Raw genomic sequence first — 24223 nt, forward strand, 5'->3', positions numbered from 1 at the left:
CCTTTGCTTCTCTTAAATCGGCACTGTCACACCATACTTACCTTTTCCCAATATCCTCCTCTTCTCTTCTCTACTTATTCAATGCTTTCCTATGGGGATTCCGGTTACGCTGGAAGTCCTCATGCATAGTGTGAGGAGGTCCAGTGTCGTTTAGGCGACCAAAAGTAGTCTATGCCTCCGGAAGTCTGGTAGACGGCCACTAGAGGAGGAGTTAACCCTTGCAGGTAATTATTGCAGTTTATAAAAACTGCATTTAATTACCACTCTAGATTTATGGGTGATGGGAGTTTGCACCCAGACCACTTCAATGAGCTGAAGTGATCTGGGTGCCTACAGTGTCCCTTTAAACTATAGTGTCCCTTTAGGTATTCCAAGTCTTAAAGGGTTAATCTAAGCATCATCATAACCACTACAGCAGGCTGTTGTGATTATGTGAGAAGTACACTGGCCAAGTTCCCCGGACATGAGGTAAACCGTTTAACCCCTTAAGGACACATGACTTCAATACTGCCCTCTGGAACGCACGCTCTGTTTGCAATATAACTAAATCCACTGCTGTCCATGACTTCTTCATCTCTCGTTCTATAGATTTACTAGCCATAACAGAAACCTGGCTCTCCCCCTCTGACACTGCCACCCCTGCATTTTTGTCCTTCAGTGGTCTCCAACTTACCCACAACCCAAGAAACTCTGAATGTAAAGGTGGTGGTGTTGGGTTTCTCCTCTCCCCTCACTGCTCTTTTAAACCTCTTCCCACCCCCCCTTCTCTCTCTTTCCCATCATTTGAAATACACTCAATTCGCCTTTTCAAACCCTTCTCTGCTAACATTGCTGTTATTTACCGCCCCCCTGGTTCCCCTCTTCTCTTCCTTGACCACTTTGCTGTCTGGCTACCCTATTTCCTCTCTTCTAACATTCCATCCCTAATTCTCGGGGACTTCAATATTCCTATAAACCCACCTTTGACCTCTGCAGCCACCAAACTACTTTCCATGACTTCCTCCCTCGGGCTATCGCAGTGGGCAGATTCTCCCACCCATGTAGCTGGCAATACCCTTGACCTAATCTTCACTTATGCATGTACAGTATCTAATATCTGCAACACTCCATATCCACTCTCTGATCACCACCTCTTATCATTTGCTCTCACATACCCCCTCACCCAAAAACCTCAGCCTAACCCCCCTCAACTCAGGAGGGACCTTAATTCTCTTGATCTCCAACAGTTGTCAGCTGACATTGATTCACAACTGCTGTCCATCCCTTCCCTCTCCTGTCCTTCACAGGCCATCTCCATATATAACTCTACTCTTACATCTGCCTTGAACACTGCAGCGCCACTCCAAACAAGCACCTCGAGGAGGACCCGCCCCCAACCATGGCATACTAAATCAACGCGCTACCTGCAAAGATGCTCCCGTTGTGCTGAACGCTCCTGGAGGAAGTCTCGTACACAATCAGACTTTCTCCATTATAGATTCATATTGTGTTCATACAGTGCAGCCCTTGCCCTTGCCAAACAGTCCTATTTTTCCACTCTCATTAGTTCATGTTCCCGCAACCCCAGGCGTCTCTTTCACACCTTTAATTCTCTTCTTCGCCCTGCTGTGGCCACCCCCAAAACTAACCTTACTGCTGATAACTTCGCATGTTACTTCACTGACAAGATTGAACAGCTAAGGAAAGAATTCTCCCCTCCTTGCCTTTCTGTTTCTCAATCACACATAGATCATGCCTTTCCTACCCTTCAGACATTCTCCCCAGCTACTGACCAAGAGGTGGCTGCTCTTCTTTGCTCCTCTCGCCCCACCACTTGCCCGCTCGATCCTGTCCCATCTCACCTTATTAGATCTCTCTCCACTTGTCTCGTGCCTTCTCTAACACACATCTTCAACTGCTCGCTCTCCTCTGGCATCGTCCCTGCTGACCTTAAACATGCCACTGTAGTACCTATACTAAAAAAAACATCCCTCGACCCATCCACCCCCTCTAACTACCGTCCCATATCCCTGCTCCCTTTTTCCTCAAAGCTTCTGGAAAGACTTGTCTTTACCCGTGTGTCTCATTTCCTCAATTCCAACTCTCTCCTTGACCCTCTTCAATCTGGCTTCCGCCCTCTCCACTCTACAGAGACTGCCCTTATCAAAGTTACTAACGACCTAATCGCAGCTAAATCCAAAGGCCACTACTCCATACTAATTCTTCTTGACCTCTCAGCGGCCTTTGACACCGTTGATCATGCTCTCCTTCTTCAAACTCTTCAATCGCTTGGTCTCTGTGACTCTGTCCTCTCATGGTTTTCCTCTTATCTCTCCCAACGCTCATTCAGTGTCTCCTTTTCTAATGATACCTCCTCCCCTTGCCCTGTCTCAGTTGGAGTTCCCCAAGGCTCCGTCCTTGGTCCCCTTCTATTTTCTCTTTATACTGCCTCTCTTGGCAAACTTATTACCTCTTTTGGATTTCACTACCACCTGTACGCTGATGACACCCAGCTATATCTCTCCTCCCCAGACCTCTCACCTGCCGTCCTGCAACGTGTCACTGCTTGCCTTTCTTCCATCTCTGACTGGATGTCCTCCCGCTTTCTGAAACTCAATCTCTCAAAAACTGAGCTCCTTGTCGTTCCTCCTCCTAATACTAATCCTCCTCTTTCGCTCTCCCTCCAAGTTTGTGGTACCAACATCAGTCCATCCTTGCAAGCGTGCTGTCTTGGCGTCATACTTGACTCTGGTCTCACCTTTGAGCCTCACATCCAGCATGTTGCCAAATCCTGTAGATTCCATCTTAAAAACATAGCCCGCATCCGCCCCTTTCTTGCACCAGATACTACCAAGGAGCTTGTCCATGCTCTAGTAATTTCCCGCATGGATTATTGTAACCCTCTCCTGATTGGTCTCCCCAATAGCCGTACTGCACCCTTACAGTCCGTAATGAATGCTGCTGCTAGATTGATTTTCCTCTCTAGTCGTTTCTCTCACACCTCACCCCTCTGCCAGTCCTTACATTGGCTTCCTGTATGCTATAGGAGTCAATTCATGGTACTAACTCACACCTATAAAGCACTGAACAACTCTAGCCCCTCTTATATCTCCTCACAGATCCATAGGTATGTCCCTTCTCGGTCTCTCCGTTCTGCCCGTGACCACCTCCTGTCCGTTGTCCGCACTCGTACGGCCAACTCGCGCTTGCAGGACTTCTCGCGGGCGGCTCCCTTCCTATGGAATAGCCTGCCTACCGCCATCAGACTCTCCCCTAGTCTTGCATCTTTTAAGAAGTGCCTTAAAACCCATCTCTTTAGGAAAGCTTATGGCCTCCAAGACTAACCCTTACCTCACATACCTGTCTCTTGCCCTCTCCTAAAGGGCAGCCCACCTTATTTGATTGTAAATTCCTGTCCTAATGTGTTTTACACCCCACCTCCTATAGAATGTAAGCTCGTTTGAGCAGAGTCCTCTTCAACCTATTGTTCCTGTAAGTTTTTTTGTAATTGTCCTATTTATAGTTAAATCCCCCTCTCATAATATTGTAAAGCGCTACGGAATCTGTTGGCGCTATATAAATGGCAATAATAAATAAATAAATAAATGTGTGACATGTCATGATTCCCTTTTATTCCAGAAGTTTGGTCCTTGAGGGGTTAACAATGGTTTGCCCCCTTAACCTGGGTACCACCAAGGCTCCAATGCATCTTAGTGGTTAAGTAACAGACTTCCTGCTTCTGCAGAAGCTGGAAGCCACAGCTGTTGACATTCATTGGCTAAAAGCATCAGTTAACCACTCTCAGGCAGTGACTGACCTTCTCTGCAACAAAGGTTACACAGAATTTACATTAGCAGGGTCGGATCTCTTGTTCCGCGCTGACTGACACTCCTATGAGGCTATCTGAGGTGAAGTTACACATCTCTGGCAGCTACGAGGTTAATATCTCTATGTGCAGCACTTCAAAGCAAAACGCACATACAGACTCTAGGCACCATGACCACTTCAAATCACTGAAGTAGTCATGGTGCTTGGAATAATCCTTTCATTTTTAAAGGTGTAGGCACCCTATATGGTGTAATGTTACAATTTGAAAAAGCTAAATTTAGACCTTTTAGAAGTTACAGTAGAGCAAACATAATGCCTTGCATAAATGTCTTGATTTAAAAAACAAAACAAAAGGTTAAGTAATGTATTTTTACTTGTAATGAAAAGCTGGGACAGAATCTCCACTGGGAAACCTTGACATGGTACAATTTCATTTGGAACATTTGCAGTCATATTAAACAGCTGATTGATTTTTTTTTTGATTTTTTTTTTACTGAGGGATGTACTCTCCAGTATGACCTTTTTCCATCCAACATTTTAAGTTTCCCACAGCAAGCACAACTTAATCTCACAACAAAGGCACTGTGTATCATATGCTGTTCTTTTTACAGGAAATACTGTACTAGCAGTTCAAAGGGATTGCCTGTGAGTTATTTCAATCCCCTATTGACAAGAGGCTAAACAATCTCTGTGACAGCTTCTCACATCTGATATGAAGATTTCCATTCCAGATTTTATAAGCGAGCTTTCTTGATTGTCCTTTGGCATTGCACCGGGCAAGGTTAGCACTTACACTCTTGAAAGCATTAAATAGAGATCAAACATGAGGGAAAAACCAAACATGCACTTTCTTTGTTTTTGTTTTCGCCCCTTCCAAAATAGAGAGAGGAAAAATCATACTATGAATCATTACAGATATTATACAGACATATATACATCATGTTCTGTTTCTGTCCATTGAAACCATATAAGGGGTTTTGAGAGATCAAACATTGATGAGCTTCCGCACTTACAGTGTCAACTTCTTATTTACTAATGAAGCTTTAGAATGTTATTTTACATTGCAAATATTATCCTCCTATTTGACTTATGGTAATGCACGTGCACCTACCATATCCTCAAATAATTTGCACAGCTTTTTGCAGCTGCTGGTAATGCCATTTTTGTAATGCCATTTTAGCAAATGGGGGGGGGGGGGGGGGGGAAATGTCAAAAACTTTTCAGGTACCGGTATATATTTTCAAGAAATTTAGCCAGGTCAAATTGCACTGAATTTTCGCTTGTCGTGGTTGGCTCGGTGGAAAGTGGACATTTTGGACGCTGGGTGAAACTCACTGATTTTAAGAAAATTTGGAATTGCATGGCGGACGAGCTCCGGGCCAAAAATCCTGTAATAAGCCTGAAGCCTGCCAAAACCCATAGCAAGTGGCCCCAAAAGCTAGTGCACTGACCCTGGCGACGGGGGGACCACAAACACAGCAAAACGCCAGCAAGCTCTAAGCCTGTACTGACCGCCACAACCTGGGGATAGATCTGCGGCCTGCACGAGGCCTATCTGACCGACATGGGGGAGACGGCCGCTCCCTCTGCCGATTGCAGCACCAAGGACCGGAGGTCTCCCCAGTACACTCTATCCCCCCCCCTGCCGGTGAGGGATATCCCGGCATAGAGTGTGACACAGGAGGGAAGCCCCAACAGAGGCCTACCTGCCGCGAGAAACGAGGACAACCCAACATGGCGGATGAAGCATGGGACCCTGCACCTCTGCCCCCCTCTGGCGGAGCGGCTAGACCGCCTGTTTGACGCCTTCTGGGCCAGGCTAACCGTGCTTGATACCCCCAGCACTCACGGGTCAGCCGACCAAGCTACTCCAAACCGGGGCCGCCCAAATGAACGAAGACGGCAACAGAAGCGACCCTTACGGGCCTCCGGAGCGGAGGGGAGGCGGATAAAACGCAAGCAGCGGGTGAAACGGATGACCGCATGCAACCCCGCAGCCCAACACACTACTTCTCCCAGGCTCCTGCACGGGCACCCTCCTCCATACTCTGCCCCACAACGAGCACAGTCAAGACCACATCTGCCCACAAGGAGCCAGGGGACAAGCTTGAAACCCACAAGGCCGACGCCTGTGCCCATATGCCGGACCAGGGGCCCGACGCACCAATTTACACCTCGGCAGGGCACCCAGCGGAATCACCTCCCGAGCAAAATGCCCATGTCTCACAGCCTCACATCTCTGCAGTCATCCTGCCTCATCAGTGCCGGATGGAATTGCTGGGATATGGAGGCTCAGCTGGCTGTGCCGCGGCGAATCCTGAAGTCGGGAGTGGGTTGAATGCATATCAGAGACTGCCCGAGGTTACCCCGCAACCACATGCTGACACTTGAACTTTATTTTATGTTATATGCCTTCTGTTTTAAGTTTCTAACATCACAATGTCTGATACTCCACTCTTGTCTTACCCACACACCTCGCACATCAGACACACTCTATTAGTCTCTCACTCATTCTACTTTAACCCGCTGTCACTGCACGCTGTAAGTTTGCATGCCCAATACCTCTAACAAACCACTTTTAAGCAACTACCTGAAGGTTCCTGCTGCCCCTCTGGGACCAGTCACTTGTTTATACGCGACATGCATGGCCTTGCTGCCTTTCACGGCCCTGGACACACTCCCTGTCCTATAGGCCTGATTCAAAAGCCTGACTTACAAGCCTGACTTACAAGCCTGACTTACAAGCCTGACTTACAAGCCTGACTTACAAGCCTGACTTACAAGCCTGACTTACAAGCCTGACTTACAAGCCTGTGTTTCTAAGCCTGATTTATATGCCTGTCTTCTAAGCCTGTTTTATACGCCTGTTTTTCATGCATATTTAATAACAAAAAAAAGTGCATTGTCTATTGACCCCATACTGTAACTAATGTCTTGAAACCTGCATATGGAATGCCGTTGGGGTACCATATGTATGCCTGTGACTAATATACGCACTACAAAAATAAAGAATTAAAAAAAAAATAATCTGAATTTTAAATGTTTATATCCACCATTCATTTAATAAAATGAAGAGGAGAAGTTGATGCCGCGGACACATAAATCTATGTACCTTTTCATGTACTTTTGTGTTAGATATTTTCAATAAACTGGCATTGCTTCATTTAAGCAACATTCCTCCTGAGAGCTTTCACATCAAAAAACATTTATATGGGTTTCAGGTGTGCCTTTCGTTATTTTAAGAAAAATTGTATTGTAAATTCTAAACCACATTTACCAAGTGTAAATTTTTTTTTTTTTTTTTTTTTATAATGCCACAAATATCTTCTAAATATATTACACTAACACAAGCCTAGCAGTGTGTAAGTGTTTTCATATATGAATGTCATACATCTGTGTAATATGCCAAACAGCCCATAAGCATTATGTGATACAAGCTTTTCTAACTATTATACAGAGCATTGCTAATGCTGTAGCTCTTCTAGTAAAATCATGTTTATAGAAAGCCTGACTTTGTTTAGCCAGAAGTTTGGTTATGTGTCAGATTCTGTTCATCTTGATGTCAGACTCTTTTCTGTTTAAGTAATTTGACATTTCTCGGGGCATTTGTCTATATCTGTGGTTTGTGAATATAAAATACAGACACTGGAAATGAATACACAACATGGTACACATGTACCGGTAATCTGAACTGATATAGATCGGTAAACACATCCTCTGACAGAACTTCCTTGAGTGCACAGGGCTGGTTGAGATTTTATCCCCTTATAACGGTGTACCCATTCTGGTACCAGGCATATGTTATGGTACATAACCATTTTATTCCCATACAAAAAGATCCAGTGTACACACTGTCATGCAAATGGTCCTAATTCATTGTTGCACAATAGAATATTGCCATTTAATGTAACTTGTGTAGTGCATATATGAATTGGCCACTTGGTTGCAAAGTCAGATGACAGGGTAATATAAATTAGGGATCAACCGATTATCGGTCTGGCCAATATTCTGTATTTTCAGCAATATTAGTATCGGCCAATACCGATATCTATAATGCAGACCAGGGCCGCCATCAGAGTCCTGGGGGGGCCAAGGACAACTCTCACTTACCTTCCCAGCAGCTCCCTTCAGCTCCCCTGTCTAATTCTCGCGAGTCCCGTGGCCATCAGAGCATTGCCACGGGTTACCATAAAATAAATAATGGCAATGGCAATGCTCCTTGCGGCACACAGGCCCAACAGGGAATGCCATATCCCCTCTCCCTGGCCAGGTAAGAAGCAGGGAGGGGGGACAAAAAAAAAAAAAAAAATATATATATATATATATATATATATATATATATATATATATATATATTATATTTAAAGGGACACTATAGTCACCAGAACAACTATAGCTTATTTAATTTGTTCTGGTGAGTGGAATCATTACCTTCAGGGTTTTTGGTGTAAACACTGTCTTTTCAGAGAAAATGCAGTGTTAACATTACAGCCCAGTGATAACTTTACCGGCCACTCCTTAGATGGCTGTTAGAGATCCTTCCTGGGTCATGGCTGCCTAGAAATCAGTGTCTCCACCCTCTACATGCAGACACTGAACTTTCCTCATAGAAATGTATTGATTCAATTCATCTCTGAGGAGATGCTGATTGGCCAGGGCTGTGTTTGAATTGTGCTGGCTGTGCCCCTGAGCTGCCTCTTTGTCAGTCTCAGCCAATCCTATGGGGAAGCATTGTGATTGGATCAGGCTACCACATCTGCTGATGTCAGCAGGAAGTGGGCAGGTCTAAAGGAAACAGGGACAAAATAAACAGCTGCAGACTTGAATACGATTTTACTATGTTTGTGTTCCTGACTCTATAGTGCTCGTTAAAAAAATAAAAATTACAAATAAATACAAATGCGCCCCCCCCCCCTTTTTTAACATTTAACATACCTGCACAAACACACACTACACAAACACTCTGCATTCATTATATACACACACTACACAAACATGCTGCATTCATTATATACACACTGCATTCATTATAAACACACACACACACTACACAAACACACACACTCTGCATTCACACACTCTGAAAGGTGTGAGAAGTCTGGTTTAAATATAAACTACCTCTCTAATTTGCCATATGTCTATATTCCCTCTTAGATAGTGGCTCCTTTGATATGTTAATGACCATTAGCCTTGTGTTCCAGTATCATATCCAAAAGAAACATTAATACTTACCCACAGATTAATAATTAAGCCTCCTTTTTATTATATTTAGAATGGGACAAGCACAATCTTCTAATCAAGCCTAAACATGATTTGCGTAACTTAACCATAGGGGAAGGGATTGTGATGTCTGCTATATTGAGTCACAAGTAAGGAGTGTGACTGATATATGGAATGGAAATATGGTAACTATTTCATAGATGCAATTATTATTTCTAGGGCATGTACATAAGAGGAGATAGAATCAAATGTTTCCATTTGGATTGATGTTGGTCTGGAACACAAGTGGTGTTCACTTATAGTTACTATAGGTACGCCTTATCTCCACCTCTGGGCGCGGCTTGGTAATCCACAGGGTATATATCTACTGATACTGAAGTGTGTATTGGACTTGCTTGGGGGCCAAAATATAATTCTGAGTGCCTCACCATCTACCTTACCATAGACCCCCTGGGCAGAAGTTTTACTTTGAAAACTAAGTAAGTGATTAGGACTTCTGTTATTTTATCCCTTTTGTTTTTATCTGTTGTTGGTGTAACTCATTTGATTGTCATCTATATTTTTGTATGCACTGTGACTATTTTTTTCTCATAATAAATATTCCTTTATAGTCACCCAGACCACTTCAGCTCAATGAAGTGGTCTGGGTGTCCGGTCCCTCAGGTTTTAACCCTTTACATGTAAACATAGCTGTTTCAGAGAAACTGCTATGTTTACATTAGGGGTTAATCCAACCTCTAGTGGCTGTCTTCCTGACAGCCGCTAGAGGCGCATCTGGGACGCTGGATGCGAAATTCGCACCCAACATGCAGAACGTCCATAGGAAAACATTGAGAAATGCTTTCCTATATACAGTTTTAATGCACGCACGGCACTTGCCATTCGGGAGCTGGCGGGGGAGGAGAGGTCACCAGCGCCGAGGGAGCCCAGTTAAAATGCCATGCAGAAATTGGAATATGTCTTAAAGAGAAACTATAGTGCCAGGAAAACTGGAGTCCGCTTTCACTCTTCCCCCGCCGAAGTCAGCTTTGATTGCTTTAGGATTTCTCCATAGTAAAGCATTGTACAATGCTTTCCTATAGACTTTTACATGACACTGGATGTCCTCATGCGTAACGTGAGGATGTCCTGCATCAGCCAAAAGTAGCCTAACAGCCTGGAAGCCCCTGTTGTGGCTGTCTGGTAGACAGCCACTAGAGGTGGAGGTAACCCTGGAAGGTAGTTATTGCAGTTTCTTAAAAACTGCAATAATTACCGTTGCAGGGTTAAGGGACCTAGGACAGTGCACCCAGACCATTTCAACAAGCTGAAGTGGTCTGGGAACCTATAATGTCCCTTGAATTTTCCACACTTTTTTTTTTTAGATTTTATTCATATATAAATGTTTCATATATAAATATGTGATGATAAATGAAAGCTCTATTTCTACAGGTGCACTTAACATGAAAGAGGTAAATTATGGTTGTACAAACCTATAACTCAAATTCTAGGTTTCGTTTTGATCAGAATGTGTACTATTGCTGACCTGGAAACGGGTATGTATTTTTCTTTTGTTTTTACAAGGTCTCCAGCTCAGTTCAAAGTTCCTAGAAAAGTTATATAGTTTAAGGCCGCAAACTAAACTAATACAGTTTTGTAGCGTGCATTTTTCATTTGCTTCCTTAAACGAACACTCCAAGCACCACTTACACTACAGCGCGCAATAGATGTTATGGTGCCAGGTGTGCCCCAACACCTTCAGACTAAACAGTCAAATGGTTTAGCAAATTATGAGGGTGCCTTTCACCTCTTCAAGGTAGGCTGGAAACTCCGCGCTGAGCTGATGTTCTACATGTTTAACCTTCTTACTCTAATGGCAGGTAGGACCCAAGTAAATTGTCCACCAGTTTGCAAATAATTAGATTACTTACCCTACTATAACCAATTCTGTAGTTGTTTTGGTGATTGGAGTGTTCCTTTAATGCTTTAAAAATACCAAAAAAATTAAATCTGAAAATGGTTTGATAGTTTGAACTGCCTGTAAGTCCAATCGCTATGCATTTTATTTTGTTCTCTAGCTGAGCTGGATGCAGAGCATACCCACAGGGTTCTGGAAATGGAATATGCCCAGCAGATGAAATTGAAGGAACGACAGAAGTTCTTTGAGGAAGCATTTCAGCAAGACATGGAACAGTACCTGTCTACTGGATATCTCCAAATATCAGAAAGACGAGGTAAAGGAACCCATGAATACATTTCATACATCATGTTACATGCTTTAGCAGGAGAATCGTTTCTCAGTGCCAATTGACAGTTAATTTTGACAGGGCAGGTTTCCACAATCTACCCAACACAAAAAGCAAGTAACATTTACTAGAAGTTGCGGATCTCTGAGCAGGTAGGGGGAACAGTGGTGTGTGCGCTCACACACTTGGTAATTTTTATTCTTCGTATTCAGTCTGCTGTGGCATTTTTTTAACACACCTTTACCCCTTAAGGACACATGACATGTGTAACATGTCATGATTCCCTTTTATTCCAGAGGTTTGGTCCTTAAGGGGTTAAAGGAAACCACTTAGTATTTCCTGCTCTCTTTACCACTTGAAATCAATCTTACAAATATTTAAGAAGATGGTAATATGACTAGTCATCGGTGAATATATCCCCTTGTCCCCAGTGTAATTTCAAATGTTATTAAAACTGATGAATAATCGTTTTTATGCTTTAATGTCCATTGTAAAGTTTAATATCCAGATGACAGGTCTATTGTACAGATGTAAATCCACAAAATGCTGTATAACCATGTTTACATAAAAGCACAACTTTGTCATTTTAGATAATTGTCAGTTTTATTTAGGTGTCAGTGTGCGGGTAAACTTGCGGTCAAGCTTTTTTGTAGCATACATCTGTTCAGAATGAATGTTTATAAAATGTGCAAATGTAATTTGTGCTTTTGCATATTTTACACTCAAATTCTCTAGATCACCAATTTATATATATTTTTTAAAGATTTTTCTGGATTTTGATAATGGGTTACTAAAGAACGTCATCAATTTCCTTGCTAGACCTTGACTTTGTTTATATACACACTTAAAGCAGTATTCCGTTGCATGTCAACTCGTTTTAAACTTGTTTGACAAAAATATATTATCTAGCGATTTTACATAGTATTTTACAATTTGACATATTTTTAAGACAATTACACTACAAGACTCTTTTAGTTGTCACTTTATTTACTCTAGCCTGTATGACCACAACTGATTTTAAAAGTAGTGGTGGAGGAAAGAATCTATATGTGCAGTGTTTCTGCTTAAAATCTTGCACACAGATTTATTCATTTTTGTGCCAGGGACTAGTTACACCCCTGGCACACATGCCTTAGGTTGCATGGTACTCTGCCAAAGGTATTACATATGTTCAGAACAATCCCTTCCAAAAATAAGATTAATAGACATTCTGAATAGAATCAGCCAGAATATAAATGGTCATGAAAATGTAGTGTGGCCGAGATTTAGGCCACACTACATTTTCATGGCCATTTATATTCTGGTTCATTCTCTTCTGGATATTTATTAATCTTCTTTTTGGAAAATGACATTGAGGTCATGTGTTTGGGGTTAAAAAAAAGAAAAAGAAAAAAGAGCAAAATTTAGATTGCACTAATGAGGCATCACAAATGAGATAAAATTGCATAATTTCTTGCTTATTCTGCTTTATTCCAATAGTTTTTCACAGAGCACTGTTCAAACCACATTGGTGGACAAAGGAATATAGTTTTACCCAATAAAATCGGTACACCTGAACAATAAGGGGAGGGACTATAGAAAAGCTGGCCACATTTCTTCCTCAGCAAATGTTCAGAGTAGGCGTGGAGGGTGCTGCTATTTTTCTTTCATAGAAAATCTTTTTTTACTCTGGTTCCCGAATAAGAAAAATATGGACAACTTAGATATGACGCCTTCAAATACAGTTACAATTTGGAAAGATATGAGGACGTATGCCAGCTTTTTTTTTTTTTTTTTTTTTTTTTTTTTTTTTTTTTAAAGGTTTCTTCAGTAGGAATTCAATAATCTGGAATTTAAGGGTTATTATATCTATTCTTTACATGTTTTAGCAAAGATGGACTTATAATACTAGATATACATTTAACCCAAGGAATGCAAATTGTTAGATACATTAAAAAAAATTTGCACTAAACTAAGTCTAAGTGAAATAGAATAATTATGTTGATGCAAAGGTACAAATTATTATTTTATCATTTATATAGCACCATCCTATTCCGTAGCGCTGTACAATGCGTGGACTAACAGCTATGTAATTGTAACCAGACAACTGGGTGTACGGGGACAGAGGGGGTGATATTAAGTACTTTTACAACTTCAAGGCTTTAAAAGATTACTTCTGTAATGTGAAAACAATTGTGCAGAAGATCTTAGAAATGCAACTGTGAAGAGCAATAAACTAAAATTTTTGCATTGTACAAATCAGATTGAGCAGTTGTCTGAAATAATGATGAAGTGTTTTTTAACACCCTCTCATCTATCTATGCTTTGTAAAGGCAAGTATGAATTGCACTGACGGGGGAATGCAATGAATTGGAGTCTGTGATTCATATACACTGATCAGCCATAATATGGTGTAGGACCCCCTCGTGCTGCCAAAACAGCTCTGAAGCGTGGAAGCATGGACTTCACAAGACCTCTAAAAGTGTTCTGTTGGAACTGACACCAAAACATTAGCAGTAGATCATTTAAGTCCTGCAAGCTGTGAGGAGGGACCTAAAAAGATTGAATTTGTTGTTCCAGCGCATCCCACAGATGCTCAATCTGATTAGAATCTGGGGAATTTGGAGGCCAATTTTTTGCAATGTGGCAGAATGTAATATCCAGCTGAAAGAGGCCACTGCCATCAGGGAACACCATTGCCATGAAGGGGTGTATGTGTTTACTACAATCTCTACGTAAGTGGTACATGTCAAAGTAACATCCACATGAATTCCATGACCCATAGTTTCTAAGCAGAACATTGCCCTCTTCCGACCTGCCTTCTTCCCATAGTGCATCCTGTTGCCATCTCTTGCCCAGGTAAACGATGCACATGAATCTTGCCATCCATCTGATCTTAAAGAAAACGTTATTCATCAGACCAGGCAACCTTCTTCAATTGGCAAAAAGGAGGTAGAGGTGTTGGCTCAAGGGCAGCAAGCACTGATAATTGGGATACCCTCAAACCCAAAACCAGTAAACCGAGAAAACCACAAGATAAAGTACAGATTGCATCTAATGGAAATGTGGAAAAAATACATGGCAGACAATTTATGAAACAATTAAAATAGTTCTAAAAAATATAGTGCCTAATTTTTCTTAATTGCCCCAAAAGAGTCCTTATGGTAAGAGTTATTTGTAGGGTGGACAATTGCAGTGACAGTCTGATCATCTCAACAGGTCAGCAGTTTAAATATCTAACAAAAATAAACACCATAAATGCCTCTGGTAGTGCAGTATTTACAGAATATTTTATAATGGAAACATTGGAAATACACTCACCGGTGAAGAGCTACCAACTAGCTCATGTTCAACAGCTTGTGAATATGATAACGTGTCAGGGATATAGCTGGTGAGTAAACATGCAGTTTTTGTTTGTTTTGGCTTTGACCAGAGTCTAATTAAAGTACCTCACATATGGTATGTGGATAAAAATATAAGAAAAAGGATACCTATAGTGTACTGTATATACTAGTCGAATGCAGTTTTTTGACCAACAATTGTGAAATATGCTATGACTTGTGGATAAGTTGAGGGAACTTAGTCTGATTCGCCACTTTTCGGGAGGTAGAGGGAGGAGTGGGGATTTCCTAAGTAGGTAGATCTTCCAAAAAGATGATGGTATCACAGATTTTTTTATTTTTAGTATGAATGGCTGTGAATGTGTTTGTCTTGTTTTGTGGGAGGTTCCAGGGCGTGGGAAGGAAAGTGCTGATGAAGGTGGACCAGACGGTCCTCAGAGTCGTGGCTGGATTGGTCTATGACTCTGAGGATTGTTAGTCAAAATGTCAAGGGGTTAAACACAGTAGGCAAAAGGAGTATAGCATTTAAAAACCTGTTTAGGGATAAGCCGGATGTAATTTGTATCCAAGAAACTCATTGGCAGACCAACAAAATTCCATTTTTTGGTAATAGATGTTATTCTAATCCCTATAGTGCTACTTATTTGAAAGGTAAATAGAGAGGGGTTTCAATAATATTTAATAAAACATTACTAATAAAATAAATTGTCATAAAAGATAAAGAAGGACGTTATCTACTTTGGGCAGGTTTGATTAATTCTCAGAAATTTACAATTTTAAGTATTTACGCCCCCAACAAAGGGCAAATTAAGTTTATCAGTCAGACATTGAAAACTATGAGGAAATATTTTACAGGTACCTTGGTTGTATGCGGGGATTTTAATTTACCTTTGGATCCATCTATGAATAGAAATTCTATAGGAGAAATAAAGGCGGACCCTCAGTCCAAAACTCCAAAAAGTTTTACAAACTGCTACTTAAATATAATCTTTATGATACTTGGAGAACTTTACATCCGCTAGAGAAGGATTATTCTTTTTTTTTTTTCTCATAGACATAAAATGTATAGTAGATTGGATTATATTTTTGTGGATGGCCAGGGCATTTCTGAAATTAAATATGCAGAAATAGGAGTAATCACCTGGTCTGATCATGGGTTGTTTGGAGTTCTGGGCACTGACCTTCCCGTAAAGAATAATAGGCCATGGAGAATGGAGATAGATTTACTAAAGGACCCTGAAATATTAAAAAAAACTTAAAAAAAATGAAACAGCAGCATTTTTTCTAAGTAATGACGGTTCTGTAAATTTGAAATAAATGGTATGGCTTTCCTATAAAGCTTATATAAGAGGGATAATGATTAAATGGCAGTCAAGGTTAAGGAAGCAGAGAGTTAAATCACTAAGGGATCTGCATATAGAACGTATTATATTAGATAGAGAAAACAAAAAATCTCCTTCTGATTTAAAGATAAATAAAATCAGAGAAATACAATTACAAATAAAAATAATTCAACAACTTCTGGTGGATAAATCTGTATGGGCTATGCAACAAAGATTATATCTTGGTCAAAATAGAGCAGGGAAATTGATGGCTAACAAGTTGAAACAAAATGTAAACAAGGGTAGAATAAATAGTTTTTTATATAATAAAGGAATTTTTGTTAAGCCGGGTTATATTGCCACATGTTTTGAGAAATACTACCATGATCTCTATAACCTGTACTCCCCAAACATGGATAATGATGGGAAAAAAGGAAAATAGCTGAATTTTTGGACAAAATTTACCTTCCCAAAGTTTCCCAAATAGAGTTGGCAAAGCTAAACGAAGATATTATGGAACAGGAAGTTAAGTGGGCAATCTCAAAATTGAGATTGGGCTGAGCGCCTGGCCCAGATGGGTTAATCAATCAATATTACTCACTCTGTAAAGAGGAGATTTCTAACTACCTGTCCCAAACATTAAAAAAAAATTAAGAAAGCAGGCAGAGCTCACCCAGAGCTGTTGGAAGCACAAATAATTACAATTTCTAAAACAAATAAATCAACACCAGAATGCAGTGACTTTAGACCTATATCTTTGCTCAATGTGGATATAAAGATTTACGCCAAAATTTTAGCGGAGAGATTGAATCAATATATCCACAAATTGATTAATTTGGATCAAACCGCTTTTATTCAGGGGAGATTGGGCTCTGATAATATCAGGAAATTATTAAATCTAATTTCAGTGATCAAATATAAAAAAAAAAAATAGCAGCAATTTTCGTAGGACTCGACGCTGATAAAGCTTTCGACAGGGTGGATTGGGACTTTATGTTCCTCACCCTGTCAAAATATGGTGTAGGTGAATTTGCCGCCAAGGAGATAGCTGCATTATATTCTTCCCGACTGCTAGTGTAACCGGCCAAAACCTTCGGTCAGGGAGGTTTGGCATTTCAAATGGCACTAGGCAAGGTTTTCCGTTACCCCCATTAGTTTTTGCTTTAATTATTGAACCACTGGCGAATGCGATTAGGGAATCGTCAGATATAACAGGAATAGAAGTAAACCAAAGGCACCATGTAATCTCCCTTTATGCGGATGATGTAAAAATAACAATAGGAAATCCTGAAAAGTCCCTAAAAGCTCTTCAAGATATTATAACTGAGTACAGTGTAGTCTCCAATTATAAGTTAAATGTAAAGAAATCTGAAGCACTGTCGTTTAATATGGGGCGGTCTGATAAAAATACATTAATTCAATTATATCCATTTAATTGGCAACACTCAATAGCTCATTTAGGGATAAAACTCTTTGTTGATATGAAAAGAATACTGACCGTTAACTACCAATTAGTTTACTCTAATATAATGCAAATCCTGGCTACGTGGAAAAACCTTAATATCTCCTGGTCGGGCAGAATAGCAGCGATTAAGATGACAATATTACCTAAGATCACCTATATTATGCGCTGCATACCCTGACAATCCCATTTATTTGCTTAGTAAGCTGCAGAGGGCGATTGACGTATTCATCCATCAGAATAAAAGAATGCAAATTAGGATACCAATTATGGTTAAAAAAAAATTCTAGTGGAGGGTTAGCATACCCAGACATTAAGAAATATAAGGAAGCCGCCCTCCTGGCACATATGCTGATATGGGAGGAAGAGGAAAAGAACAATAATTGGGTGTCGATAGAAGCTTTTTTTTTTTTTTTTTAACCCCTTAAGGACACATGACGTGTGACATGTCATGATTCCCTTTTATTCCAAAAGTTTGGTCCTTAAGGGGTTAAACAAACACATCTCAATCTATCTCTATCGAGAGGACATATCCGGTGTCCTAGTGCATAGTAAAGCTTTGAAAACCTGGTACACTGCTAAAAGTTGGTTGAAATTGAACTGTAAATATTCTGTGATCCCATTCCCAAGCCCTATTACTCCTATTTCTTGGCTGCTGGAAAAGATTCCCTCTCCCTTGCTTGAGAGGCTTTGGAAATTGGGTTGTAGACAATGAATTTCTTTCATTATCTACAATCTAATTTTAAAGTTCCTACTGGTTTATGGATGGAATATAACCAGTTAAAATCTAAGATTTCATCCTCAAGTTATCATTTAAAGCAGTTTAGACAATTGACAGCCTGTGAAAAAATATGTGCAACAAATAAGAAGCATTTGCTGTCAAAATGTTTTAGTCTTTTGAGAGATAGGGAGTTGGATACTAAATCTCTAAGTATAAGAATTTGGGAAGAAGAATTAAATCAATCCTGGCCCATAAAAGTATGGGTGGAAGCTTTAACCTTAACGGATAAATTAATCAAACATGTTTCATATAGGGAAATATTTTTTAAAATCTTAAATATATGGTATGTAACGCTTAAACTTTGGAAAATAAAGAAAGATTATACATATAAATTATGCTGGAGAGGGTGTTATCAAGTTGGCTTAGCAATGCACATGTGGTGGTCCTGCCCCTACATTCAAATCTACTGGCAGGAGGTAAAACTTAGGAAATCTAGAACTGCAGGTGAAAACATTAACTTAACGCCAGAATTGGCTCTGTTCCACCTTTTACAAAATAATTAAAATCTCTTCTCCTTCAGATTCTATAGATAGCGAAATGGCTAATTGTTGTAAATTGGAAAGGAGGAAAGCCCCCAAAGTGGTCAAAAGTTGGAGAGGGTGATGCAGAGAAATAGAACATTAGAAAGAGAAGATGGGCACTTAGGGGCTTCTATAGATCCAAAACATAGATGGGAACTCTGGGATGACCACTGTTTGACCCTTGGATAAAACTCATTATAGTTACTCCTCCTCGTCAGCCTACCTCTCCTTTAGATCCTTGGAGCAATGAATGTGGTATGTGTGTGGTTGTTAAAGTATAGCTACCCAAGGATACCTCATGGGGTTTGCCTCATTCCTAGGGTTAAATGTATTTTTTTTTCCCCTTTATGGTCTTCTTTATACCCTTTTACTTTTATACATATTTATATAGCATCTCCCTTTCTAGGATAGATGATGGCTATATTTCAGCTTATCCTCCTCCTAGGCTATGGGCGTAAAAAGTGGTTAAGATGGAGGCTTGGGGACTGCGTTTGTCATAGGGGAAGCCGGGTAAGAGTTGGGATGAGGACAATATGTTGAGGTAGTTGAAAGACATATAGGGTATTACCTGTACTGTGTTATAACAGTATAGTAATATATTGTTAATTGACAGGCCGATTGTTGTGTATATTTTATGTGATTTGTGTCAAAGCAAGATTATTGTGAATAAATTTGTATTTATTAGAGTTTTATGTATTTTGTAATAAAACTAATAAAAAATTATTTAAAAAAAAAAGTTGAGGGTACGTGTTCCCTTATTTGTACCTTGTTTCGTCTGATATCCCCCTGCGTTCGAATGGATTTGTTCCCCTTCTGTTCGGTTACCGAACAGACTCTCTGTGGTCCACTTTGTTAACACCTCGTAATCACAGACGACCCCTGGCTGTTAACCACAAACAAGCATTCACTGGGTGGCCACCAGGCTACGCAAGCCTGTGAAACGCTGCTGAAACTTGTACCCCTGCCCTTTCGACTTCTCGACCAGCTAGGAGAACGGCGTTCGGGAATCGACATTGCCCCGCATTCAATGTACAAAACTAGCACTGACCCGTGGATAAGTCGACTCTGTTTGAAAATTAAGTTTGACTAAATTTCTCAATTTATATACGAGTATATACGGTAGTCTAATTTGCAGTAAGTGGTTTAAGTGACAAAAAAAACATAATTCACACTCTCAAAAACAGAGCTTTACAATCCGCTCTAAGTAAAAGGCATGAGCGATACAATCTGGGATGTGGGTAGATGTTTTCTTTCCAGAATCGTCAGTTGAACATGTAGCGCAAATACAAAAAAAGAGAATATATAGTGCTCTCTGCTTATAGCAACAAGTACAATGGAAATGGAAATTTACTTATAGTTTTCAGAGCAACTTATTGCTCTATGAAATAAACGTAGGTTGTGCAATCTCCAGCTGGGATGTATGTAGATGGAAACATGAATGTAGTTAATGGGAGACCTGCACAGATCATACTAATAGTTATAGTATTATTGATTTGATGTGACTTTTTGCCGTTAAACAGTGGCTTAGCGCTTATCCAAAATCTCGCCACATTTATGGATTGGCAGATGGCAAGTCTACGAGAAATACTGCATCTCAATTTGCTTCTGTTTGATATGATATTATGGTGACTGAGGAAAGCTGGAGAATATATTCTGTTTATGCTTGAACCATCCTGCTTTTTGAGCTGCAGAAAAGGATATGTAGCTATTAACATAGTGTGATTTGCTTCCCACGTGTGTTGTTGTGTGTTTCTGTGATGAGTGTGTGCTTTCATAAGTTTACTTGTGCATTTGTTCCTGTAAACATATGCTTTGCCTGTCTGAGTTTGTCTGCGGTTATGGATTATGATTGCTGATACAACATTTAACTTATCTTACTGCTAAGTTTCCCCCTTCCCTTCTACAATAGATTGCCATCAGGTATAGATTTTGATGATATCTTTTGTTCATAGATTTAAGTTCTCATGCTTCATTTTTCTTGTATTTGTGTATGCGCATTATCTTGTTCATAAATGGCAATTGTTTATTTTACAAAACTACAAATGGAGCATATAAGTAGCCGTTGTTCTGACCAAATCTTGATGTTTTCCTTAAGAACCAATTGGGAGCATGTCATCAATGGAAGTCAACGTGGACATGTTGGAACAGATGGACTTGATGGATATGTCCGATCAAGAAGCCCTTGATGTGTTCTTAAATTCTGGAGGAGAGGACAACAGTGTACTGTCCCCTTTGATAGGTACTATTAATTTGTATTGCTTATTTCTAATTCTGAAATATTTCTAATTATTTCTAATATCTCTTTATATATATATATATACATCTCTTTATATATTTATTGAGGTGCCATTCTTTCCAAATTTTCATTCAAACTTTTTGGTATTCATTTTAATATCGTAATTTTTATATTCATGTTATATTTATGCTGCAATTTTTTTTAAAAAAATCTCGTGTCACTGTGATGTAATTCCCTAAAAAGTATTCTGCTACATCTCCAGAGTACAACAATACTTCATATGTATACATTTGCACAGTTTATACAAAGGGTTGTTTGTTTTTTAATGAGAAAAGTGAATTTGTGTCTATGATGCCAATCCTGATTATTATCAGGATATTATTATATCTCCAATGCTAACTATAACACTAACTCTAACCACTAGCTGTAACCCTAAACCATTAATCCTAACCTAGCAGTAGTGTTGGAGGGATTCTGCTGGTAAAATGATGCTTTACGGAATTATTCTGTAATGGGTCCTTAAGGATAGGACCATGACCAAATAATGCTGCCATTTGTCATCAAGGGGTTAAGGTTCAAACACCTCCAATGTAGTTTCACAAGTTTTGTACCTATAGTATTACCTCTTAATCAGGTGCATAACTAGTGATTCCACATCTAATGTTATTGTGGTGAGGATATGCTAGCTTATTTCTCTGTACTATTGCCATTCAGTGAGGACATAGAACGTGACTTCATCTGGTTCTTTATGGGTCATAGAGCATAATATTATCCCTGATGATGACACTATCTCTCCCCTCAGCAGGCCACAGGAAAGGAAACATAGGGACCATGTATGTAACAGCCCATGTTAAATTATGGCCCAGCAGTGATGAGATTTTAATACCCACACACAAGATAAAAGTGCCTTTCACACAGTACCATCCCAACTGTAATATGTTCTCATTTATTAGCAATAAATTGTTCATTATAAATAACTTCTTGTGTTTGTATCACTGATATCTAATTTTATTTTTTTATTTTGAACATCCAAGGCCCTGATTATGACTCCTGCCACAGCGAAATAACTCTTCAGGTCCCCAGCCAATCTGAGCTGAGACACAAACTTTCTTCCTTGTCTTCTACATGCACTGACTCTGCCAGTCAAGAAAATAGTGAAGATGGAGAAGAGTCTCCTGTCGTTCAGTCAGATGACGAGGATGTTCATGCTGAATCAGTGTTAGCCGGTGTAGCAGGCCATGGCACTACAGCAAATTCCGACCCTAGTGATGAAAGTGATGAGCACGCCTGAACACACATTTATCTTTGACCAGTTCCTCTGTGTGCGGATTTCCCAAAAGCTTTTACTAATTTACCTTAAAAACAATATTTTTTACATGCATTCATGGACATTGTACTTGCTCTTTTACACAGATTGTGCATACAAATAAGTTTTATGGATATACAAATGTTAATAGTACATTTTCTACCACTGGAGTGGAAAAGGTGGGAGAAGAACCATATTTGAATTATCAACTTGTTTTACTTATGTAACTTGGTTTTGTTTTTTAGCAAAACAACTGATTGAATAGCTTCAATATTCTGCATGCTAAACAACAAATGAACTTAATTTGTATTATTAAATATTTAATGTTCCCAGGTGCCATGAAAATATATATTATTTTTCTTCAGCAGATAGACCTTTGCATATATGGAACAATAGGAGCTTTACCTAAAATAAATGCTATCTATATTTTAACAGCTCAGTATGCAGTGCGAATAAGAAATTAGCAGAAAATACAACTGAGAAGGAGTACCGTAAGTACAATCATCCTGCTATTTTGAACTGGCTTCTTTATAGCAGATGTTGATTGAGGGGAATAAGGAATAAGCTTGAGCGGCTCCTTTCACTTACATAGTATTATTTCTTTTTCCTTCATTAGTTATTTTTTACTGCACCAGTGGTTGGCCTACCAAAGAAATGGTTTTATACTCCCATGATCATATTGAGTATTAGTGGAAACATACATTCTGGATTTGCAATGCTGTACCAAATCCATACGTAATTTTAAATTAGCCAAATTAAAATTATTTGATTTACCCCAGTGAAGATCATGCGATTATTTAAAACGAATTTTTGATATATTTGAGATGAAGTCTGGTTGGGGAGAAATAAGCCCACAAATAATTTGCCCAGCAATTTTTGGTGTCTGTCCTCACTTGACATATACAGACTTGCACTATATCTAAACATATTGCAGTAATATTCTACTCCACTTATAATATGATTGCTTGCTTTTTTCTACCGTTTATTTTAAGCATATTAATGTATTGTAGTATCCGTTTCTGTTGTATCTGTGTTTTTATTTTTCTTCAAATTCATCCAGAATACTATCCCATACCCACTGTCGTTCAACCTTTTTTTAAATTTTGATTTCTTTCATGCAGACGCACAAAAATGTTTCCACAAATGTATAAACCTTGCCATTTGAACAAACTGGACATGCTAAAGTCCTCTTCTGGTTTAAACCTCATTGATGTTTTCAATGTTTCAGTATTTAGCTAACATTTGCTTTGCAATCTGAAGCCATTAAGATGATTTCTGTAATTTTTACATAGAACCACTCTAGTTCTTGGTTAAAAACAAAATATGCTGTAATGATCAAACAGTGTTTGTTCTTGCAATGTGTAAGAAGGTATCTGCACAGATAAACAAGGCAGCAGTTTCAGTTTTAAAACTGCAAAATGTTCTCTATTAAAGGAGCAAATCGCTGTACTTGCTAAAATAAATTCCAAAAGTCTCAATTGTATTTTTTTTTTTTCCCTTTGTGAGGGGTTACAAATTTATTTTCAACCCATGGCAATCTCGTTTTGTTTTGTATAAATTGTTGGTATAATGTGCACCTTTTAGGTTTGAAAGGTAAATTTGAAAGTGGTTTCTAGACGGCCATACTAGCACTAAAAAGGAAAGTGAATTGTCCCTATATTTACACCATATTGTAGGGTTTCAAAATGTAAAAGTGCTATTTTCTAAGAAATGATAATACATAATTTTTGTCTCAACTCTGAGGTACAAATCGACATTTAGGGGTTAAAATCACTTTGTACAACCTTAGTCTCACCTCCCTGCATGTGACCTGCACAGCCTTCCTAAACACTTCCTGGAAAGAGAGAGAATTTTTAAACTTCCTTTATTGCACACTCTGTCTAATTTAGAATTTACGATCAACTGTCCTGTTAATAAGCCTTCTAAACCCTGCGGGAGCCTCTTTTATGTGATTAAAGTTCAATTTACAGAGCAGGCAATAAAAACTTCTAAAGCAAGTTAAAGCGGCACTGTCATGCCGAAC

The 24223-nt window shown here is 39.4% G+C and overlaps 1 protein-coding gene across 1 annotated transcript in view; it reads left to right on the forward strand.

Moving 5' to 3' along the window:
• DTNBP1 (dystrobrevin binding protein 1) overlaps positions 1-23183 on the forward strand; it is a 178469-nt gene extending 155286 nt beyond the window's left edge. Inside the window, exons 8-10 of the mRNA XM_063451702.1 lie at positions 11085-11240; positions 20754-20897; positions 21929-23183. Of these exons, the coding sequence (XP_063307772.1) occupies positions 11085-11240; positions 20754-20897; positions 21929-22185 (557 nt within the window). The 3' untranslated portion in view covers positions 22186-23183. The remainder of the gene's footprint in view (positions 1-11084; positions 11241-20753; positions 20898-21928) is intronic.
• Positions 23184-24223: the final 1040 nt, after the last annotated feature.

Source organism: Pelobates fuscus, chromosome 4 (genome assembly GCF_036172605.1).
Source record: "Pelobates fuscus isolate aPelFus1 chromosome 4, aPelFus1.pri, whole genome shotgun sequence".
NCBI classification, from domain to species: Eukaryota; Metazoa; Chordata; class Amphibia; order Anura; family Pelobatidae; genus Pelobates; species Pelobates fuscus.